Here is a 21801-nt window from a genome sequence, read left to right on the forward strand (position 1 = left end):
TAGATGAGAATAATACTCATTTTAGCTCAGTGTTAGACTAAAATAGAAGAAGTTAGAAAAGGAACATCGCTAATAATCTCAGTTTGCTGCAGAGCTCAGCCTATGCATAATGTTTACTTTGGTAATTTTTTTTTGAAATGAGAGATTCCCTGAGAGAGACAGTCATGTGTGTTATTTTTAGTTAAAACATTTCTGTCAGCTGTAAACATGCTTGGAACTCAGCTGGTCTTTGCTATCCTTGTGCTTTCAGTACAATTTATAGTGGCTATGATAGGCGGCCAAACAGCTTTTAAAACACGTCCACCTGTCACCTTTAGTGGGAAGCATGCCTTAAATTCCAGATGGTATTTTGGCTGCTAGAAAGTTGAAACTTTGTCTGTGCTCAATGTTCTTGCTATTTGAAACTTTCACCTTGTGCTTTTCCCAAGGCAAGGTCACTGACAAAGGCCATTTACTTTCACACCCTTCTCATCTGACTATAAATTAATTTTTCACAGTTTTCATTTTTCTCTCAATAGCATATATATGGATGCTGTTTGTATGCATGCAGTATCAGTTCTGCCATTAAGTATTTGTGTGACCCTGGGCTTTTTAAGTGCTTTCAGCTCTCTAGGTGTTTTGCTTTCTGTAAGGGAGGAGTTGTACCAAGCACTTGCCATGGCCTTTTGTACATTTGCTGGTCTTCTGCTCCAAGTGGCCCACAAGGCCAGAGGACTCTACTTTTGGCCTTGCCAGCAAATGACCTGAGGGCAACCTGCTCAATTACTCAATGCATTAGCAGTTCCACATTTTAAGTAGGACAACATATCCTGTTCCCTTCCATGCCACAGAAAAGTGGTATGCTAGCTAATGAGGAAAAATGTTTGCAAAGCACTGGGGAGCTCCTTGAAGGAAGGTGCTCTCTATAATTATTCAGACACTGTGATGGAGTGTGGACAGTTTAGGAACTGTTTAGTTAAACAAGGTATTATTTTCAGATTTCTCAAGTGTCCACAATTTTCCTTTCTAAATGTATGGATTTGGAGCAATATCACTCGTATGGAATGTTACTCTTTTTTCTATCGGATTTTCCTGCCTATTTCTTATAAGGGATATAGAAACTATAAATGAAATGGACACAGTCTGTTGATTGTTGCTATCCAAGTGAAGAAAGGAAAAGTGAAGATAAATATCATCAGACAGCTTTCTGGGTTTGAGCCTAGGGTCAGAAATAAGAAGACTCACTTGTCACAAAGGGATACCAGAAGCAAGGTGGATACTTAAATTGTAACATTAAGGGCAAATTCATGTGAATCCCTTTACTTTAAAGTGATCCATTTTGGGTCTATAAAGATGTAGAAATCAGATACGAATTCTATTTCCTTGGCTGAGTGAGTTAGGCAAGTTATTTAACCTCTCTTATCCTCAGTTTCCCTATCTATAGGAAATAATACATAAGTACTTTTCTTGTGACATTGCTTTGAAAAATAAAGAGAAAAAGCACTTAGTATAGAACATGTGATCTTTTTAAGGAAAACTAAACTATTTCCCTCAACACAAAGGAATTGAAGATACATGAAATCAACTAGAGATGACTTATCTGGCATAGGGGATCCAATCCAGAATTTTAAAAAGTTGCTCCAGGTAATCAATAAAGCAAACAAGTACATAGCAGCTGTATAATTCATAGCTAAGAGTATAGTCCTTATAGTCTATTCAATAGTCTGTTAATTATCTATGCTAATGAAATAAGTGGTATCATGAATAAGATGTTAACAGACAGAATAGACAGAGGATTTCTTATCAAGCAGTCACTGGAATACCGGAGGCAGAGAAACTAAACAGCAGGTGAAGAACAACCGAGGGGAAAGGTAGTGGCCTTTCCTGCCTTGTCAAGGGCAGCGAAGGGGTGAAAGTGTGTGTTTTCCTCCATTTTTCAGTGCTCTCCCTTCAACTCCTTCATTGACCAGCTCTGATATTTCCTCTGCTGTGACTGAGAAGTGAAAAAACAAACAAACAAAGCAACAACAACAACAAAAATGGAGAAAGATGCTGCTTAAGTTAGAAGATGCAGAGGCTTCTCCTCAAACCTCACATTCCAGCCACAGCCACTGTAATGGGCTAAGAAATCCTGATGCTGAAGTGTGACTTTTGTATTTCAGGCTTAGCAAGAATTCACTTATTTTCCTGATTCTTCCTCCTTCTAGCTAGGCTCTCTCTGGGCTGCAGAAAGAACAGTGAATGTTATTATCTGGCCATGTTCAGAAGGCCCTTCCTTCCGGCCTCTCCTGCTCCCCCTGCCTCTCTGTCCTCTGTTGTAGCATAATAGTGACAGTGAGAGGTCGAAAAGCCAAGACAGGGTGCTCAGTGATGCAGTAAGTAGCAGTATGAAAAAGAAAGTGGAGAGCTGAGGTGTCCTGGAATGTGCAGAACAGAACCTCTGAATGAGAAAAATCAAGATGAGACCAGAAAGTGAGAAAGGTGCAGTGTCATCAATGGAAGCGTGCTCACAGGAAATTGTATGGAGTGGCCACTGGCTGAAGAGCTTCGTCTACAGAGAGCTGAGGTCTGAGGAGGGCCCACGCCCCTCAGATACAGTTGGCATGATCACCTGCCAACCTGTCTGGCCCATTCTTGGTGACTGGCTGGGAGAGACTGCCTACTAGGGACACCTGCAATGACAAAACATCTGTGGCTTCAGTGAAACTAAAATGTTTTGGTGGTAAGGAGAATTCCAGGGGGGAGATGTAACTCAGCAGCACAGTGCCTGCCTGGCAAGAGCTCGAGTCCAACCCAATCCCCGGTATCAAAGAGAGAGAGAGAGAGAGAGAGAGAGAGAGAGAGAGAGAGAGAGAGAGAGAGAGAGAAGAGAGAGAGAGAGAGAGAGACAGAGAGACACACAGAGAGAGAGAGAGAGACGAGAGAGAGACGAGAGAGAGAGACAGAGAGAGAGAGACAGAGAGAGAGAGAGAGAGAGAGACAGAGACAGAGAATTCTGAAGATCTCAAGGAACATCATCCGTATTACATACTCTCTTTTTTGGGGGAGAGAGTGTTACCAGGAATTGAAGTCAGGATCTTGCACTGCCCAGGCAGGCACTGTGCCACTGAGTTATATTCCGGGACCTACCCTCTCTTACAAATTTACGCTTGGGTTAGATATTAATATCTGCAGAAAATAACGTCTACATCCCCAAAATCAATAATAGGTAAGTGTGAGATACTAGTCAAGATGGGTATGATGATACATGCCCATAATCCCAGCACTGTGAGAGGCAGAAGTAGAAAGACTGCAAATTCGAGGCCTGTCTATGCAATTCAGCAACTTTTGGAGACCCTGGCTCAATCAGTAAACAATAGAAAAAAGAAAAAAAAAAGAAAGGAAAGAAGGGGATGTAGTTCATTGTGAGCTCTGGCTCGATTCCCGGTACTGGGAAAAAGAAGACCCTACCCCAGTCAGATGGCTTCCCCTCCCTTGTCAGCAAACAAGTTCTTGCTTTCTACATCACACAATGTATGACGCCACTATAACATCTGTAATACATATATTCCTAATGGCTTTGATAGTTTTACAGCACTTATACTTAAGTGCTTTCACATAAATTACTTAATTCTCAGAGCAACCATATAAAATAAATACTCTTAAGATCTTCAAAACTGAGGCTCAGGTTGAACCCAGAAAGAACTTCCTCTAATCACTCCTCAGTCCCAAAGTGGTAAACGGAGGCTTTGCTTCCAGCGTCACGCTCGTTCCCTTGTCCTCACTGTCTTAACAGCACTAATAGTCCAAGCTCCATCCGCAGACTATCACACTGTCTCGGCGTCACCTTTGCTGTTATGTTACTGCTGTATCTATTTATATTGAATTCACGGCTGAAATACCTGAGCTTCTTCAAGTAATAAGCAAAATTACCTTATGTGCAAAGGATATCAATGGGCTAAAAACAGTCACCAATGGTTGGGTTGATAGCACGATTTAGAAAAAAGCCAATGTATTTACCTTTTGTTGGTGAAAAAAATGTAAGTGGAAAAACAGAAATATGTATAATATATTCTCTAGCTAGTTAAAAGAAAGAGAGAAAGAAAGAAGTCTAAAAGTCTTGCTGAGAAAAGAATGCATTTATGTATAAATTCCTTGAATTAAGTTCTCCTGGAAAGCTTGCCTACATTTTTAAACATTCATTTACATACTCACTCAACAAACATTTGCTAAGCAAGTACATATGTTAGCCCATATTCATTTATAGAGTTTTAAGGCAAAAATCCTAAGTTTGGATCTTAAAAGACAGTTCCACCTGGGAAGAGCTGCCAGATAAAATATATGACACTTTCTTAAATTTGAATTTCACAAAAATAATAAATAATATTTTAGTATAGGTATGTCATACATTTTGCATAGAATGTATTCTAAAAACATACTTCTTGTTTATTTGAAAAATCAAATTTAATATCTAAATGGTTGCTTTATATTTTTGTTTGCTAAATCTGGTATCTCTACATTTGGAGGTTAATAAATACCCCAGAGCCATCCTGGTCATTCCAATTATTATGTGTGGTATTTTTTTTAACATAGAGTAAAGTAACATATCCATGGTATTTGTAACATGTTCAGATCTTTGGAGAAAATTAATTAATATATCTATGGTGCTACATCACAAAATAGACAAGTCATCCTTGGGAAGTGGTTAGACACCATTGTGGAAGGCTTTAGTTCAGTCATTGATTAAATATGACTGGATGTTTACTATTTGTAAAGTATTATATGTTGGGTATGTTGATGCATATGATATGCATTTATAGGTGTGTTCCTGCCTTTTCAGACTTTACATTCTAACGGAAGTGTATGGAGATGACTGCACATGGTAACACAAATCAGTGCTGTCCTGCTCAGTATCAGGAGGGATGCATTTGTCATGGTACCTATGTAGTTTGGAAGACTCAGCTCACTGCTCATAGTTGAAAGATAGCTTCTGTAGCACAGTTTAAACACTACAAAATCAACTTTTGTCCATAACTCTGGTTTACTTTTTTCAAACAGATTCCTGTTAGTGGAATTTTAGGAAACAACAGTGTATAGGACAGCAATCTGATGTCATTCTCCTCCTCATTACCCGGGCCCAGCTCTCTAAGCAGCAATTCTCAGCTTCTGAGTGAATCAGGGCTTGGGAGAGCACAGGTTGATAAGCTTCACGCAAAGTGCAGACAGAAGACGCGTGGCAGCGTGGGAGAGAGAATCTGCATGCTCCTTGTATGGAGATCACAGCGCTCCACAGTGATCTGAATTCTTCCCACTGCTGTGCTTCAATGTCTGTGTGAGTCATCCAGTGCTCACTCTTCTAACATCCCTTCTTTTGCACACTTGTCTGCTCTGACCTCTGCTTGTTTTCCCCCTTGGTTGGAGAGTTTTATGCCTTCCATACCAGGACTGTTGGTCCTATCTTTGTTTTTCTCTAACGCCTTTGCTTTCAAACAGTTCCTAACCTCATGGTTTCTCTTCACAACTCTTAGTAAGCTATAGCAAATGATATGAAAAATTCTGAGAAGTAAAGAAGTCCTACTGTAGTTTGTTTGGCAGTAGATAAGAATGACTAGGTAAGGAAATTTCTTTCACTGTTGTAACAATTGTGAAGGAATAAAAAAATAATCATTGTGTAGGAAGTCTAAGCAGCCCTAGGAGTATCACACTGATTCTGTATAAATCCCATGGAAAGAAACATGTTCGAAGTGCATATTCAGAGATGAAGCACAGAGCAAAGAAACTCAAACATTTCCCAGGTGGAGGGGGGTGAAGGTGATGATGATAAATTTTTTGGTGGGATTTTTTTCAGGTAGACCATGGGTAAGAGCAGCAAGTCTACCTCTGCTCTTCCAAGTATCCCCAGTGCTTTCCACATCTTTTTCATACTAACATTTGAACCTTGCCTCTGGGTTTTTGTCATTGAAAATGACATTGTACAGTTATGAAGTCCTGCTTTTTTTTTTTTTTTGATGTCGTACTAAAAAAGTAGAGAGAACTTCACAAATGTGGACCACTTTGAATTGAGGTCCTTAATTATCTCCACATGTTCAAGCTACCTTGGATTTTGAAAATCTGACCAATTTTTCTTAAACTTTGCTGTGTTAGAGATTCTTCTAGTTATACAAAGCCTTAAAAGACAGATGGCCTTCCCAAACTACCACAGCAAAATAATTCTAGAATGAAAGGGAAGAAAGTGTTGCATTTTAAAAATGTGTGGCCCAGCTGATATATGTACATGATTAATTATTTCTAGATGTGGGCCACATTATACACACTAATACAAACATTTTCATAGTTTGCTAGCATTCTGAAAGCCACACTTTCTGCATAACTCAGATATACAGAATGGCTTTACCTATAGCTCTCTGGATCTATGACGTCTTAGTGTGCAAATCTATCACTGGTTGTCTAATGGGTTAACTACAGAATCCTGTGTTTAGTCTACTGGACATATGCCTCAAAAAAGGCAATTTTTGGCAATACATTGAACATCTAATATTACAGATTTAAAGCAATATTTCAATATGTGGTCTAATAAAAATGTGTGAATTTTATATCTGATAGTTCTCCTGGATGAGATGCACTTAAGAAGACAACAGATGTTTACAGATACAAGATCAACAAAGTCAACTTTGGCTAAAGAGGTACTTCCACAAATGGTCTCTTATTTGCACTAAGCCTTAATTCGATGTCTTATAAGACTGCTATTCAGAGGAAGAAATGACACAAACTATTTGAAAGCACTCTGTCATATGTTGCTACATAAATAAAATGTTACTAATTGATTAACTTCTCTTGATTGATCTCAGGTTATTATTGCATTCACATGTACCCCAAGTAGACACAGTGACTTGCATCTACCTTTTCCTAAATTCTGTAGTGAGTCACTGTTTATTTGGAGGCATGAAAATTATAATCTTTAAATACAGTTGATCTGCATAAAGACATCTGAATTGATTTACATAATGTCTTGACTGGAGTTAGACTGAGAAGAATGCAAAGTTCATTTTAATAATGTACTAATAATGTGTTATCTCAGTTGTTCACTTCATTGTTGGGTATCTTATCTCCATATCTATTGGTTGTTTTTTCTTTAATATAAACATACATGTTTTATGTCCTATCTCAGATCACAACAGTTTTAGCTAAGAAACAGTCTGCTTTAAGGAACTAACCTGTTTTCATGTATTAGAATTCAAATTTTCTCTGGCAAATTATTTGTCATTTAATAGGGTTATCTGGAACCACAGGTTTACCAGAAGAGTGAACTCTCATAAGAATTTCCAGTATGATGTCATCACTGTGGTAAGCATTCTGGGTACAGAGAGTGTATGGGGTGTTTTAATCATATGTGTGTAGATGGTCATTCATAGAGAGGCACATCCACAGCGTTCCCATTCCTATATCTATCCCATTATGGAACTAGGAAAAAGTCCCGACTGAGAGGCAGGTGATCTTAGCTCTGGAATTATATAATCCAAGGCAACACTCATCTTGATGACTGAATCCCCTCTACACCATCCCTATGAAATTATTCAACCAATCTGTCGTTAAGTACCTCTAGTTAGAGAAACTCAGTTCCTTTGGAAGCAATCTATGTAGAGCAGCTTCAATTGTTAACAAAATTTTCTTCTATTTAGTTGAAAGAATCTCCATACAACTTTCAACACTGCTCCAATTCTATAATCTTCTGCCCAGACATCTTCATAATGTTATGTACTGTTATGCTAATTAATATAATCTTTAAAAGCAGCACTATAAGGAATGTATAACACTGTTATTCTCAATATCTGAACAAGGAAACTGAAGTATAGAAAAATTGGTTTTCTCAAGGTAACAATATTTGACTGCGGCTAAGCCTGAATTCAAACCCAAGTGATTTGGCTCTAAACCAAAGTCGTGCTCTAAACTGCTCTATCACACTATCTCTGACAGTCAAGTACTTGGATATAGCCTATATGACGTCCTGATTCTTTTCTTCTGTGGGCTGCACATCCCTAGGAAATCCCTTTTCCATAAAAGATTCCTGCTTTCAATAGCAGGGTACTTTATTCCTATGACTTAGGCACAGCTGGGATTTCTAGAAGACCAGTGGGGGTTCTTCAAAACCTGAAAGATGACTTCAAACCTTCCTTTCTACCTGCAGCCCTGCCTTTTCTTTCTCCCAGCCTCTTTCACCCCCTGCTGCCAGGCCTCTCTGGGAGCCTACACTCACCTGTGTGTACAAACATGTGCTTGACGTAGTTCTGTTTGGCGGTGAAAGTCTTGTTGCAGAGAGTGCACTCATAAGGCTTTTTTTCACCTTGCCCACTGGCTGTGCTGTGGCCTGCAGATGAGGCCAGGGGCTGTGGCGCTGGCAGCTGTGCAGTAAAAGTTGACAGGCCGGGCTGGGAGACTGTCACAAACTGGGTTTGCTGGCCTGCCAGGGGCTGTGGCAGACTGAAGAGGAAAGGCTTGGGGCCACTGCCTGCAGGCTGGGTAGTGAAGAGGGCTGGCAGGTAGGTGTTGCCAGCTGTGCCAATGACCTGTGTGTTGCTGGTCAAGGTCAGAGGCATCCTCAGGTTGCTGGTGAGGGTTTCTGTCTGGCGTAAATACAGCTGGGTACTTGGCAATGGCTGCCCAATAGATGTGTTGATGGAAGGCTGTTGTTGCAGGACGCTCTTATTGGAGCTGTTGCTGACAGAGATGACTGTGCTGTCCATTTCTCCCTCATTGCTTCTCTCAGGAGAGGAGGCGCCTGTTTCTAGTTGGTTTGGCTGTGCGCTGCCCTCAGCAGGGGCTTCAGCAGCCTGCTCCGGTTGCGTGGGCTCTGACTGGCCTTCCCTTGTTGCACCAGGCCCAAACTGTGGTTCCACCGAGTCGGGTTCCGTGCCTATAGAAGAGCTGACACCTGAATCAAAGCTTTCGCCTTTGGGCTCGCTCTCGGTGCCTTCCGCCTGGTCAGTGTCTTCTGTGCACTCCTCTGATTCATTGCGCTCCAGGATCTGCACCCTTTGTTGCCCGTAGTAGTCATAATCGTCCTCCATCTCCTGCTTGATGTGGATGTTGCCCATCAGGGTCTGGATGCGCACGGGTCTGGGCTGCTTGCGGCAGTGTGTGGTCTCAGGGGTGGTGGACATGTAGCGCTCCATCTGCGAGCGCTCGTGGATGCGGGTGATCCAGTTGGGGTCTTCCATGTGGTGGTCGCGGGGCAGGCTGAGCGCAGTCTCATGGTGGCTGACTACCGCACCGCTGTAGAAGGAGCGCTCACCGCTGCCATTCTGCATGGAGCAAGCATAGAGCGCTGAGTAGATTCTGTCCACACTGTGTTGTGGGTGGCTCTGCAGGTAGCCCGATTCTGTATCACTGCTCTGGCCAGACGTGCCCGACTCAGGAGTGCCTCGCGGTGTGTCCTGGCCGGAGTACTGGATGCCCGGGAAGACATCGCCCACGTTCTGCGACACTATGCGCGTGCATTCATCTATGACGGTTTTGATCTGCAGGATGCTGGCAGCTGTGAGGATCTGCAGGGCTTCCGACTGTGATACGCGCAGCACGCCGCTGTACATGAAGTCAATGAGCTTTTGTACCGACTGCACTGACACCACTGACGGGATCTCAATGTCGCTATAGCCCAGTAGCAGCTTGTCCTGGAAGAACGGACTGCCTGCTGCCAGCACGCAGCGGTGCGCGCGCAGCATGCTCCCGTGGATGCGCACCGTCACGTCACAGAAGTGGCCACGGTTGCGCTGCTCGTTGAGGGTCTCGAGCACGGAATTGCTGAAGTTGTGAAGATTGATGCTGTGAATGCGCTCGGTCATCCCCTTGCAACTGATGTCACCTGCAGTGCAGCAAGGCAGACGAAAAACAGGGCATGGATCAGACCTAGTTGACTGCATTCCTAACACACAGTCCCAAGGCAGCAATTCTAAAAGCACCCTCTTTGCAGACACAGGTGGGGAGAGGAACAGGGCTTCCATTCCCACCTTAGTGTTCCAGCTCTTTTGGATATGGAATTCATATTAATCCCCCAGAGTTTCATCTGAAGTTTTCAGTCAAAAGAATATCACGTGGGTCATCTGCCTGCTATTCCTACAATTTCAGCAAAGCAGAACTGAGTGGCAATGGAAAATTTGTTCTCAGGGAACGCTAACTCCACTTTAAACAAGTCATGGCTCAAGTTCTTGGAAAGTTTACATTTACCCCAGTTTATCAAAGTTCCTTATTTTATTCAAAGAAGCAACAGTATTCTATTAGTTTGTATAGTATATTACAATAACTCACATCATGTATGCAGAAATTCTTGGAAAATTCAACCAGACCAAGATATCTATCAGTTGCCACCATCCAGATGACAGACTAGCACAAAATATAATCTGCTAGCTAACGGGGCATTCACTGGCTGTTTTCTATATCATCTTTGACAACCTGTTTGAGCACGACTTTAAACAGTTATGTGTGATGCAGGTGATATTCTGAGGCTTAGTGAAGCTGATCACATGTATCATTGAAACTGCACTTTAAGAGTGAAGAGGTGCACTGTTAATTAGGCCAGGAGAGCAGGAGGAAACCATGAGCAGGACACACACTTATCCTAGGTAATAGGGTGCTTGATGCACCTGCTGTGGATGACTGTGAAACAGCTCCCAGGAGGAAGGTAACAGTCAGCTATGTGGTACCTGACCCATTGCCACCCTGACCCTCTGCTAACTATGAATGTTAAGCTGTGCAGCTACTAGATAATTTTAGTAGCATTTGGATCCATATTGAGAAAGAAAACAGGAGGCTACAGCACTAAGTCTTAAGGCTTTTTAAATTTCTCTTCCTCATCTCTTAGATGGCTCTCTAGAAGCTCTCTTTCCAAATCATCCTTCAACCAAATTTCCATTCTTGCTTTCACAACTGAACAATCAGTCTAGGAGAAGCCAGGTACGAGGGCTTTCAAAACAAGGATGTCCCAGTACTGATGGTCAGCCCGTGGCCCCGACTCCTGTCTAGCTCATGGTCTGCAGAATGGACAAGGCCCACTTCTCAGGTTCTTTATCTCTTCCTGGTGATATAGGACCTGCTCAGGGAAGTCTGGACTCCTCTAGCTTTTCTGCTTTGCTTTATGTGGTCATCCTCATGCTGAGTGAACTGAATTTTATAAACGCCTGCAAGCTCTGTATTCACATTCAGTGATAAAATTTACATCAATTTATGTGAGATAATCCTTTCTTCCCACCTTCATGGGGTCTGTTACATAGCTGACATACTGTTTGTGGACACAGCTTTCATGTTTTTTACATGAAACAAATTTTCCTTGCCAGATCAAGAATCACAGTGACTTCCCTATAATTGTCGTAATACAAGACACGGTGCCAAAGAAGGCCACAGTAATGCAGAAAGGGATGTTCAGGAATTTGGTCAATAGACAAAATTCTAAATTCTTGCTGAGGTACACATCCATGTACCACAAAAGAGTAAGAACAAACATTTTTTAGAGCTTACCTTGTATCAAGCACTGTCATACCATTATATGTATTTTATTTAATCTTCATAGCAATCATGTTGTTACTACTATTATCCCCACTTCATAGATGGGGAAATGGAAGCCAGATAAATTAAGAACATCTCAAGGGTACATAAATAACTGATGGAAAAGCTGGCCTTTGAACCCAGCTTTCACTATACTACATACTTTGGCCCTGACAGTGCCCATAGATTTATTGTAAAGCTGCGTTAAAAGTTTGCCTACTACTTTCTCCTGCTACTGCTATACCTACCGAGGACTTAGCATGGTTTTCATGTTTTTAGGACTTAAGGTTTTAACATCTAACTTTTAAAAAGCGAACAATGCAAGAAATGAAACAACCTATCCAGGCATGAAAGTATAGTTTTCTAAGTACAGTTTTGCTGTCACTCTTTCCTTTAAGTAAAACAATAGGTGGGAATACTGGTTGCAAACAGATGGCAGTGCAATCATCATCTCTAGAGAGGATGGAGTTACTAATTTTAATAACTTTTTTGTACTCAGGTGAAACACACATTTGATCATAACACCAGAGTTGTCATCTCTCAAGTAATTTTAGGAAGCATCTCTGTCACAGTTCTCACAATAGCCATGTAGTATATTACAGTGTGTACAAAATTCTCTCACTTGTAATATTTCATTTACTTTTTACAACAATCTAACAATCCTCTCACAGTCAGGACAGGTCTTATTATTCCTATTTGACATAAAAAGAAGTTGGGCCTCTCAAGGTGTTCAAGTTAGTGGCCTGAAATTTTACACAGATAGCAAGTGGCAAGGTTGGGATTAGTCTATGCTTCTTGATGCCTCTTGCTCTGTATTCAGTGGATCCTTGAGGCATAAAACTTGGAATGCTCAAGATCTAGGGCCATCTTTATTTTCAGCAGAAAAAAAGGCACTGAAATTTATGCTAGAGATTGCTTTGGAGGTAAGAAATGACCAACATCAAAATGTGTCATCACACACACACACACACACACACACACACACACACACACACACAACTGCATGAGAAAAATTCAAGCTGCTTGTTGAACCAAATTAAATTTCACATTTATTCCATACAAAGAATTAGATTATTTGCTAAATAATCTGAGTTACATTATCAACTTCATTAATAGCTACAAACAGAAATATAAACATACACATATATACAACCTGGCCTGATAAACCTGGTTGGATCTTTACAGACATAATTCATAAACATTTCCCTAGGTATACTGGCCCCACACTGTGGTGAACAGCTGTGAAAAGCTGAATCGTTTTTCTGCTGATATGGGTACAGATGCGATGGGGGACTCTGCCTCTCTATTCAAGCACATCTCATTCCTGCAGCACACAATGCTGAGGCAATTTCTTTCCCAGGCTTTCTTTTATTTTTATCACTAATACAGTGGGAAAAGTTTCTGCCACAGCAAGGCAAAGTCCAGGCTTTTGTGAACATGTCCTTTTCATCCAATGGGCATTAATGTATAGATTCCAAAGGAATAAAACTGAAATACTCTACTGTAGAAGATTTGTTCCCCATTGAAAACAAATCTTGATTAGATGCTTATTCAAGGACTGTATAGGAAGGAATGGTGTGAAAATGCTAAATCTGTTGTTTCCTAGATTGGCACTGAATAGGCATTTGGGCTATTCAAATCAAAACAAAACAAAATAAAACAAAAACCCCACATAACAACTAGTCTCTCTCCCCTCCAAACTCCAGTCCTCTCCATACTACGGGATGATACAACTTTACACAACTTTTGTGTATTTGAGGATTGCCTCCCCATTCTAAAAAATTCACAATTATATGAACATAGAAATGATGGCAAATTAAAACAGAAAGTGCTGAAAAGAATTCTCTATGTGGTTTAACATAATGCTCTATACCCTTGCCACCAAAGTAAAAACATAAAGTCAGCCTGTGATGGTATTCAGCTTGAAACATGCAATCACATGTGGTTATGTAGTCTCTGTGACTATGTTCTATGGTAGGCTATAAATGGAGCTGAATCGGGGATGAGTTCTGCAGGGAAAGGCTGCCTGGTAAAATAGGTGGCAGAGGGTGTGACTCTCTGCTGTGTAGGAACTTTGTTCTGGCCTGTCCCTTTAGCTTGAGGGTCCAGGGATAGGACTTAGCATGAGAATAAAAAGCTGCCTGTGATAAGAGAAAATGAACAAGAAAGAGGAGGCAATACAATCTCTTTTAATTAGGTGTGAAACCCAGTCCTTTCTCAGTTGGGAGAGTGAAAGGGTATATAAAATGAAACCAGTGCAAGGATAAGTAAGGTGCTGGGGGTGGGCGTGGGAACTTGAAGGCTCTATGACGGGATGAACTATCAGCTCTCAAATTAAGACCAATATGAATTTTGGTCAAGGCAATAGGTCCAAGTCAAATGGCAGGGTTGAAAGCCCTTGGGCTTTCAATCTGGGGCACCAGGCTCAGACGAGGTAAGTGGGTCAGCATATAAAATAGGGCTGGGGTAGCCAAGTCTCCACAGCCTAGCCTGATTTATCATATTAATTCCAATCTTGACATCTTTTGTACAGTGAGACTGATCTTTTTTTCTATCAGGAGCTGAATGATTATCTTAAACTACTACATATTAGGCATTACTTGTCAAGGTGGTCATAGTAGGAAAGTGTCAACAGACTCTGGAAAAAGCAAGTATCTGTTTTTGGCATCCCTAATCTCCCAATCTTCTGCCAACACCTACGTGCTAAGAGGGCTCTCTTGAGCCCTACCAGCCAGAACAAATGGCCTTGTACTTCCCTCTTCTTTCTTCCTGTATCACTGACATCTTCACATTTTTGAAGGGTAGATGTGAGCACTGGGGAAATCATCCATGCAAGTGGAGGGCAGCAGGCAGAGCAAAATTTCCTTCTGATAATGGCCCTATATGCTTAGCATATTCCAGCTGTCAAAACCACTGTGAGGGGACCACAGAAAGGTGAGCAGCCTGCAGGAGAAACAGTTGTACAGTTTTGCTTTCCCACTCTTGGATGAAAAGGAGGATGCTCTGGGTCATCTTCTAAAGAGAGCTCTCCTCTCTATCTTACAGGATGCGTAAACCTAGGGTGCAAGAACCATCAAGGGTTTCAGCACATTTCTTAGCCTCTGATAACAGGATTCTTCTCATGGAACATAAATCCGCTGTTTTTGACTTACAGAAATTTGGTTTTCAAACATATTTCCAGGAACACACTAGCTATATAAATTGCTGAATGGGTTTTTGTAGTCACTGCTTATTATTTTAAGCTGCATCAATATAACTAAAACTGTTAACTTGTTTAGATTGCTTACAACACTACTAAGGTAAATACTGTAGAAATGTATATCTTTAGTTTAACTTGAGTTTTCCTTTCATTCAGGGAACATTTCTAGAGAACTCTGTAAGCATTTAAAAAATTTTTATTTGTAGGCTTTGGTGGGGTATCTCCAGTTTTCACAAATGAATACATCTGTACTTTTATACAGATGATGTCAGTGACTTTTTCATAGAAGTCTATGTTCTCCCCAAACTAAGACTCTTAGATTGAGACTCAAATATCTTTCTTTAAACTGTTAAGTATTTTCAATAATCAGAGCTCTGAAATTGAGATACATCTGACTTATCAGAGCTATAGAACTGACAGTTGCTATTATCTTATATGACAATGTAAATAATCCTCAATAAAGTGACAAAATATACTTTTTAAGAGAGAATAATTAATAGCAACAAGAAGACTGAAAGGAAAGAGAAATGTAGGTAATACAGTACTAATGACAGCTGAAAATTAGAAGTCTGGAAGAACCATGTAGTTTTAACTGTTGAAGATAAATACTAATTTAGTTTGAATTTGGTTTTCATCAGGGTTTATTCCCTTTCACAGTTAATACAAATCTGTAGAATATTTAGGGAACACATTTCAAACTTTTTTGAGATTGTAGTGTAATTTATTAATACAGACAAACTGACACCTAAAATTAACTATCCAAAGTTTACTCCTTGTCAACTTGGTACTCATGTAATTTCCTTGAGCTGTACTTGATTTCTAAAAAAAGATCATAACAAAGCAAGAGTTTCACCTAACATGATACATATGATTATCCTGTGTATAACTGAAAACACCCTAATCCCTTCTCCATAAAATGAAGTAATATCCAGGATTAATGTTTTCTTATCTTCTGATAATCTATGATTTTACTACTATGAAGTGAAATGAACAATAATTAGAGATATACAACATATCTTATGTAACATGATAAAAAGAAGAGAGGAATGAAAAAAGATGTCTTCTTATATACACACATAGAAAGTAATATATCTATCTATCTATATATATATATATATATATATATATATATAATACATGTAAATATATTAAGCAACATATAAAGCACAACATTTTTTTGTAGTAATGAGGACTGAACCCAGGGTCTTCACACTGCGCTACATCCCCAGCCCTTTCTCTTTAGTTTTTGCTTTGAGACAGGGTCTCACTAAGTTGCTAAATTACCCATGCTGTACTCAAATTTGCAATTCTCCTTTCTCAGAGTCCCTCATTTCTGGGATTAGAAGCGTGCACCACTATGCCTGGTTCAGAGGTATTCCAAACAAAATAGTAAGAAAATACTCATGATAATTACAGTCCTTGTTTCTGTAACTGGTCATGTGGTCCAAGCTGATATTTGAAATTACCTTCTCCTGATGCTCATTTTTTATTCTCTTTGACTTCAACAAACCCCTCAGATGGTCCTGGTACTTTAACTGATAGAGAGCATTAATGGCAGCACTAGTCTGCGTGATCCCTCTGGCCATGTGCTACTGTTTTTGACTTACTATTTTCCTGGACAAAAGCAACTCTAATGGCTTCTATTTGGCCTTTCCAACCATAATAGCCCTCCTTCCATAGGTAAGGAAACCAGTATGGGCATTGGGCCAGCTGCTAAGTACACCTATTCTAATTATAAATTCTGGAACTGGGGAAATGACCACAGGATGGATTTGGGGACTCACTGGAGCCACTGTGGGCTAAAACTTCCTTAATCACCTGATTGCCATTAAGTTGTACTCTACCTGGAGGCCTAAGGAGATGTTTCAAGTCTCCCGGAATCAATATTAGTTCAGAACCAGTGTTCAGTAGTTTTTGAAAGAGCTGATTATTTCCTTTTTTTTTTTTTTTTTTTCCTGGTCTTTTTCCTTTTTATTGGTACCGGGGATCGAACTCACAACTGCCTGCTTGCAAGGCAGTCGCTTATGCCGCTGAGCTAAATCCCTAGCCCCTTGATTATTTACTTTTCCACAATAGTTATCTGGTAACAGGCCATCAGTTCCTTTGGGGAAAGATGGGGGATATATTAACAGCATATATTTTAGGTAGTGTATTCGAGTCCTTCCTCAAGGAGTTCTTGGCCTATAAACTGACTCAAGCCTGAGAATTGATTTGAAGGACTTATATTTTTGTGATTTGAGTTTGACTGAACCAAAGGTTTTCTTTTTATGCAGATCAAATAAAAATTCAGTAGGTTTCCTATCTAATCCACTTCTAGGAACAACAAGCCTAACTAGCCAATTCCATTCTAGTCAGAGTATTATGATTTGTCTCTGCCGCCCATTATAGTAACTATAATACTTTGCCTTTAAGGGTTGAATGTTGCCACTTGGCCCCTGCCACCTCAAGATCCAATTATTCTCATTGTTTTTTAAGTTTTTCATTTGGGTGGCAGTGATTCCAACTATAAGGACTGGTTTATTGAGAAGATCGATCACAAAGCACCAGAGATACTAGTGTTTCTTGCAAATTTATTTGCAAAATATTTGTGAAAGTCATATCTTTTAGACCCTCCCAATGTGGAAGATTAGGTTTTATGTGGTAAATTCACTGTAACATTCCAACTTCCAAAACCTTTGATTTCTCTTGTCCATAGTAAGCCAAAGAAGCCTGGGTATGTCTAACTCAGGCATATTGTCTCTCTTTTGATTCTTATTTCTGCCAAAACTAAATCAAACCAAATCAAAACCAAATTATTAATGCTTTTCTTTCTTATTTATTTATTTTTTGGTACCTGAGATCAAACTCACAACCGCATGCTTGCAAGGCAGTTGCTTATGCTGCTGAGCTAAATCCCCGGCCCAAATGCTTTTTAAAAAATTCTCCAAGCTGTAATATTAATTATAGATCCTCTGGTTAGTGGGTCCATATCAGTAAGTTCAGCCTGTATTATCCAGAGAGCCCAGATTTACATAACTTTTTTTTGTGCTATGGCCATAGTTACCCAGCACATACCACCCACACTGCCAACATGCCCGAGGGAATGTCATCTTTGCTGAAGAGTGGTGAAGGAAGAACCCCAGAGAAGATTGGTGAGGTTGTCCGACAAATTTGTTGCTGCAGAAGTGGAAATAAAGCCAAAAAGTCAGTGGGAAAGAATAAATCTTTAGATAAAATGTGCATACAAAGGGAAAAAGGAGAGCAAAGGGAAATTGGCCAAAGTGGCTAACTAAGAAACTAAAGATTTGCAGAAAATGGAAAAACTTAAGACAGGGAGGCTACAGACTCTGATGACATAGGCGTGTTTTCAAATATCTCTAGATCCTTTATTATGAAGCAAGGAATCTCTCACTTCATCGTATTTTAAAATTATAAATGATTTTTGAGGAAGAGGTGAAATTATCTATTATATCTTGTTCTATTTTGTACAAGCAGAAAATAGTGGCGTATTGAATTACAGGAAGCTTTGACTATTTTGGGTATAGGTAACATTCTATAGATGGGGTTAATTTTATATCCAACAATTCAAAGCAAACTATAGGGCAATCTGGAGTCAGAGTTGTGCATTTAATATGTCTTCAACATTTAAGATTACTTTTTATTCTCATGTTTTTTATAATTGTTTCCTAAAGAAAACTGCTGTTTAATCATTGTTCTGCTAGAATATGTGCAGTCTGTAATATCTTTGGTCACAGAAGTCTATTTTCCTAATAATTTTGTTTATGTGTTGCAAAAAGTTGAGTACATACTATATGTGTATACAGTTGTGAACTGGTGGGAAGCTGAGGCAGGAGGACCCCACATGTGAGGCCAGAGAAAGACTATGTCTCTAAAACAAAAGAAACAAAACAAAACAAAACAAAACATTGGGAAATGGTGGGACTTAAGTAATAGTCTGTCAGCATTTGAAGATATTGGCACTTGATATCCTCCTCTTAAGGAAAATATGCCACTAAAGCTAAAGCTTGGAAATTCCTGAGATAGCTATAATAAAGAATAATATAGCGCTTTTTAGATTTTTGGTATGTATAGTAAGAACTGTTTATAAATCGAAATGTTTGTGCAGTGATCCTCAGCATAATCAATAAAATCTCAATTATGAAATAAACAAATTAAGTCTGATCCAACTTTATGTCCTTTCTACTGCTGGTATGAGTCCTGGAGTTCAAATGTCAATAAGCCTGGAGTTTTGATGCCCAAGGCAAGAGATGACTGTCTCCTGGGTCTTAGGTAAAGAGGTTAATTTACCTTCTGTGGGATCCTCCAAGGCCCTTGGCTGATGGGCTGGGCCTGCCCACACGGGGCTAGTCTACTCACTTCACTCAGACTCACGTGCTTGCCTCTTGAGGAAACACCTGAGACACTCCCAAAATAATGTCTTTATGCATTTCTAGGCATTCTTCAATCAGTCCAGTTGCCCCCTAAACATAACTGCTACAATATGCTTCTATACTTTGAGCATTTAATAAAATGGAATAAAACACTGACATTTATTCTTATAGTATAGCTTGGAGGACTTAAGTTTTAACTGTGAACAGAGGGCTGGATAGATAATCCAGACAACATTCTAAAAGGCAACTATGCTCTCATTCAAAAGTTGAAATAAAATGGCCTCTTGAGAAGGAAATACCTGCTGGGGCTAAGGAGAAAAGTCAATGAAATCTGAGGCTGATGTCTTTAAATCCTCTTACACTGTAAACCTTTTGAGACACCTTTTAGGAGTTTCTTTCTTTCTTTTTTTTTCCTTCTAAAGCTCTTTCCTTACAAATTTAGCTGCTGTCCTATTGTAACCTTTCCCTTTGTTCATTAAATCTGGAGAACAAAAATACTGAGATGCTACATCTGTGGGTGGGATACAAAAATGAACAAAATGATCTACTTGAATTCAGAATTATGCCAAGTTCAGTTTGAACGTGGCTTTGCATAGACCTTTAAGAGGGCCCTATGTATTCAAATGTACAGTTGATATCTAGACCTTTTATTTACCTTGAAATTGGAAATTTAAAAAGTGACACTATAGGCCTGGGTGTGTATCTTGGTGGTGCACTTACCTAGTACATACGAGGCCCTTAGCTTGATTTCCAGCACTGAGTATGTGTATGTGTATGTATATGTGTTTTTTAAAGATAAAAATTAGCACCTTATTACTAATCTATTCTTCTTTTGGTGTCTATATCACCAAATACTTGTTTTTAAGGAAAAACAAAGTTTTAACTTCAGTAGTCCAAAGATCTAGTCCAACTTCCAGGAATAGAAATCCTTTAGAAAATATCAGCTGGTGGTAAATTATAGTTAAGTAAAAATAATTTTTTTGTCTTTGAGAAAACTTCTGACTTCACTGAATAAGAAAACATAATCTCATAGGTCTTTTTAAAAAAGTTTCTGACTAAAGTCATGAAACTTTCTAACACATGGAACTTCTTTTATCCTGTGTTTTTCTACATTGCTCTGAAACTGTTTTTGATGCAGGTATTCAGATTCATGCTCAAATGTTTTCTATGTTTAGATCTCCCTGTCTCTGTATCTCTGTCTCTGTTTGTGCCTATCTTATCTCTACATGAAGCTTCTAGGCCTCCTGAGGCTAGATATAATTGCCCAATATAACTGCAACTACAGCTATAAATATATAAAACTGGATCTTTACAATAAATAGGTCCTATCTGAATTCTTGTTTGATCAACAGTTCCTGCAGTTCACAGTAAGTAGGAATCCCAGAGGACACCTTTTCTCTGAGGTGTGGCCACAGGTCATGGTCTTAGGAAACCCTGAAAGTCTGTTTAATGCTCTTCTCCCTGTCTTTTATTACCCTACCTCTTCCCACCAAGGAATTAGTCACAGTTCTATTTTCAGTATGAGTCTAAGGCAGTTGGGTTTTTATGTGTTCAGAGTCTATCATAAACTACTCTCATTCATTTATGATTCTTGACATATATTGTCTCTATATCTTTAATTTCATTTCTTCTATAAGACAGCTCACTGGGTTCTTTTGTCAGCAGAGCATGTTTGGAACCCAAAACTGAACCACACTTTGTAACTAAATATGGGAACAGATGACCAATCTGTGATGTGTTAAAAGCCAAATTCTGATTCCTCTTGCCCAATATAGGGAATCCTAAACTGTTTAGTAATAGATGTTACAGAGATAGCTATCAATTATCACCAGTAACTGATGTTTATTTATATTTGTGTTAAGAGTGTTAGTGAAGGTTTAGAATATTTACACTGTGTGGCCACTGGGTGTCCTCCTTTACAAAGTAAATATGCGGTATTTAGTGCAGGTCACCAGAAAGAATAAAAAACACTAGTTTTCTCTTTGGCCTTTCACATTCTATGTATAAATTTATTGCTAAACTCATTACTAGTTTTACATAGTTCTGTTTTAAAATCTTCAGGTTAAACTCTTAACAGTTTAGAACCAAAAATAACTTATTCAGGATTCAGACATGAATTTAAAAAGCTATTCCTTCAATAGAGGGGCCTGTGATCCCAGCTATTAGAATGAGCCCTTATTCATTTAAAAATTGGCATGGGATTTTGACTATCTGCGGAAAGAGCTAGCAAAGAAGAGCAGAGAAAGTCTTAATTTATTCTTGAGAGAAAAGGAGAATACCAAATATCTCCATGGGATATTTGTTAGATTGTTTTTATCTCAAGTCCTGAAAACTAATTAAAAATAATAATGAGAGCGATAAAATATGTCCTTTGCCTGGGAAACCCAAAATAATGTGAAAAACAGTACAACAACCTGGGTCATATAATGATTACCAATCATTTCACATTTAACAAAGAATTTATCCTCTGTGGGCCAGTTATTCACCTACAAAATGAAGACGCTTGTGCTTCATGGGAATGTTGCAGAGACAAATTAAACAGAATGTAAAGGAACACAGGTATTTTAAGAAAGGGGAGCGTTACATGAGATAGACTCTTAACACATTACTAATACTCTAATCATGGTAGAGTCACATTCATGTATAATTTTTTACTGGTGGTAGATAGGAGTTAAGGCTAGAGTTCACATAACCAACCAATATTTTTACTGGTTTGATCACTCCAAGGCACTGCATGTG

The 21801-nt window shown here is 39.4% G+C and overlaps 1 protein-coding gene across 38 annotated transcripts in view; it reads right to left on the reverse strand.

Annotated features, from left to right (window-relative positions):
- Zbtb20 (zinc finger and BTB domain containing 20) overlaps positions 1-21801 on the reverse strand; it is an 838748-nt gene that overhangs the window by 25742 nt on the left and 791205 nt on the right. For all 38 annotated transcript variants that reach the window (XM_063225304.1, XM_063225278.1, XM_063225281.1 and 35 more), the window contains one exon: positions 8213-9817. In XM_063225304.1, the coding sequence (XP_063081374.1) occupies positions 8213-9817 (1605 nt within the window). The remainder of the gene's footprint in view (positions 1-8212; positions 9818-21801) is intronic.

The sequence above is a fragment of the Cavia porcellus genome, unplaced genomic scaffold (assembly GCF_034190915.1).
Source record: "Cavia porcellus strain 051 isolate PalLab524CR breed Dunkin Hartley unplaced genomic scaffold, mCavPor4.1 scaffold_15, whole genome shotgun sequence".
Taxonomy (NCBI): domain Eukaryota; kingdom Metazoa; phylum Chordata; class Mammalia; order Rodentia; family Caviidae; genus Cavia; species Cavia porcellus.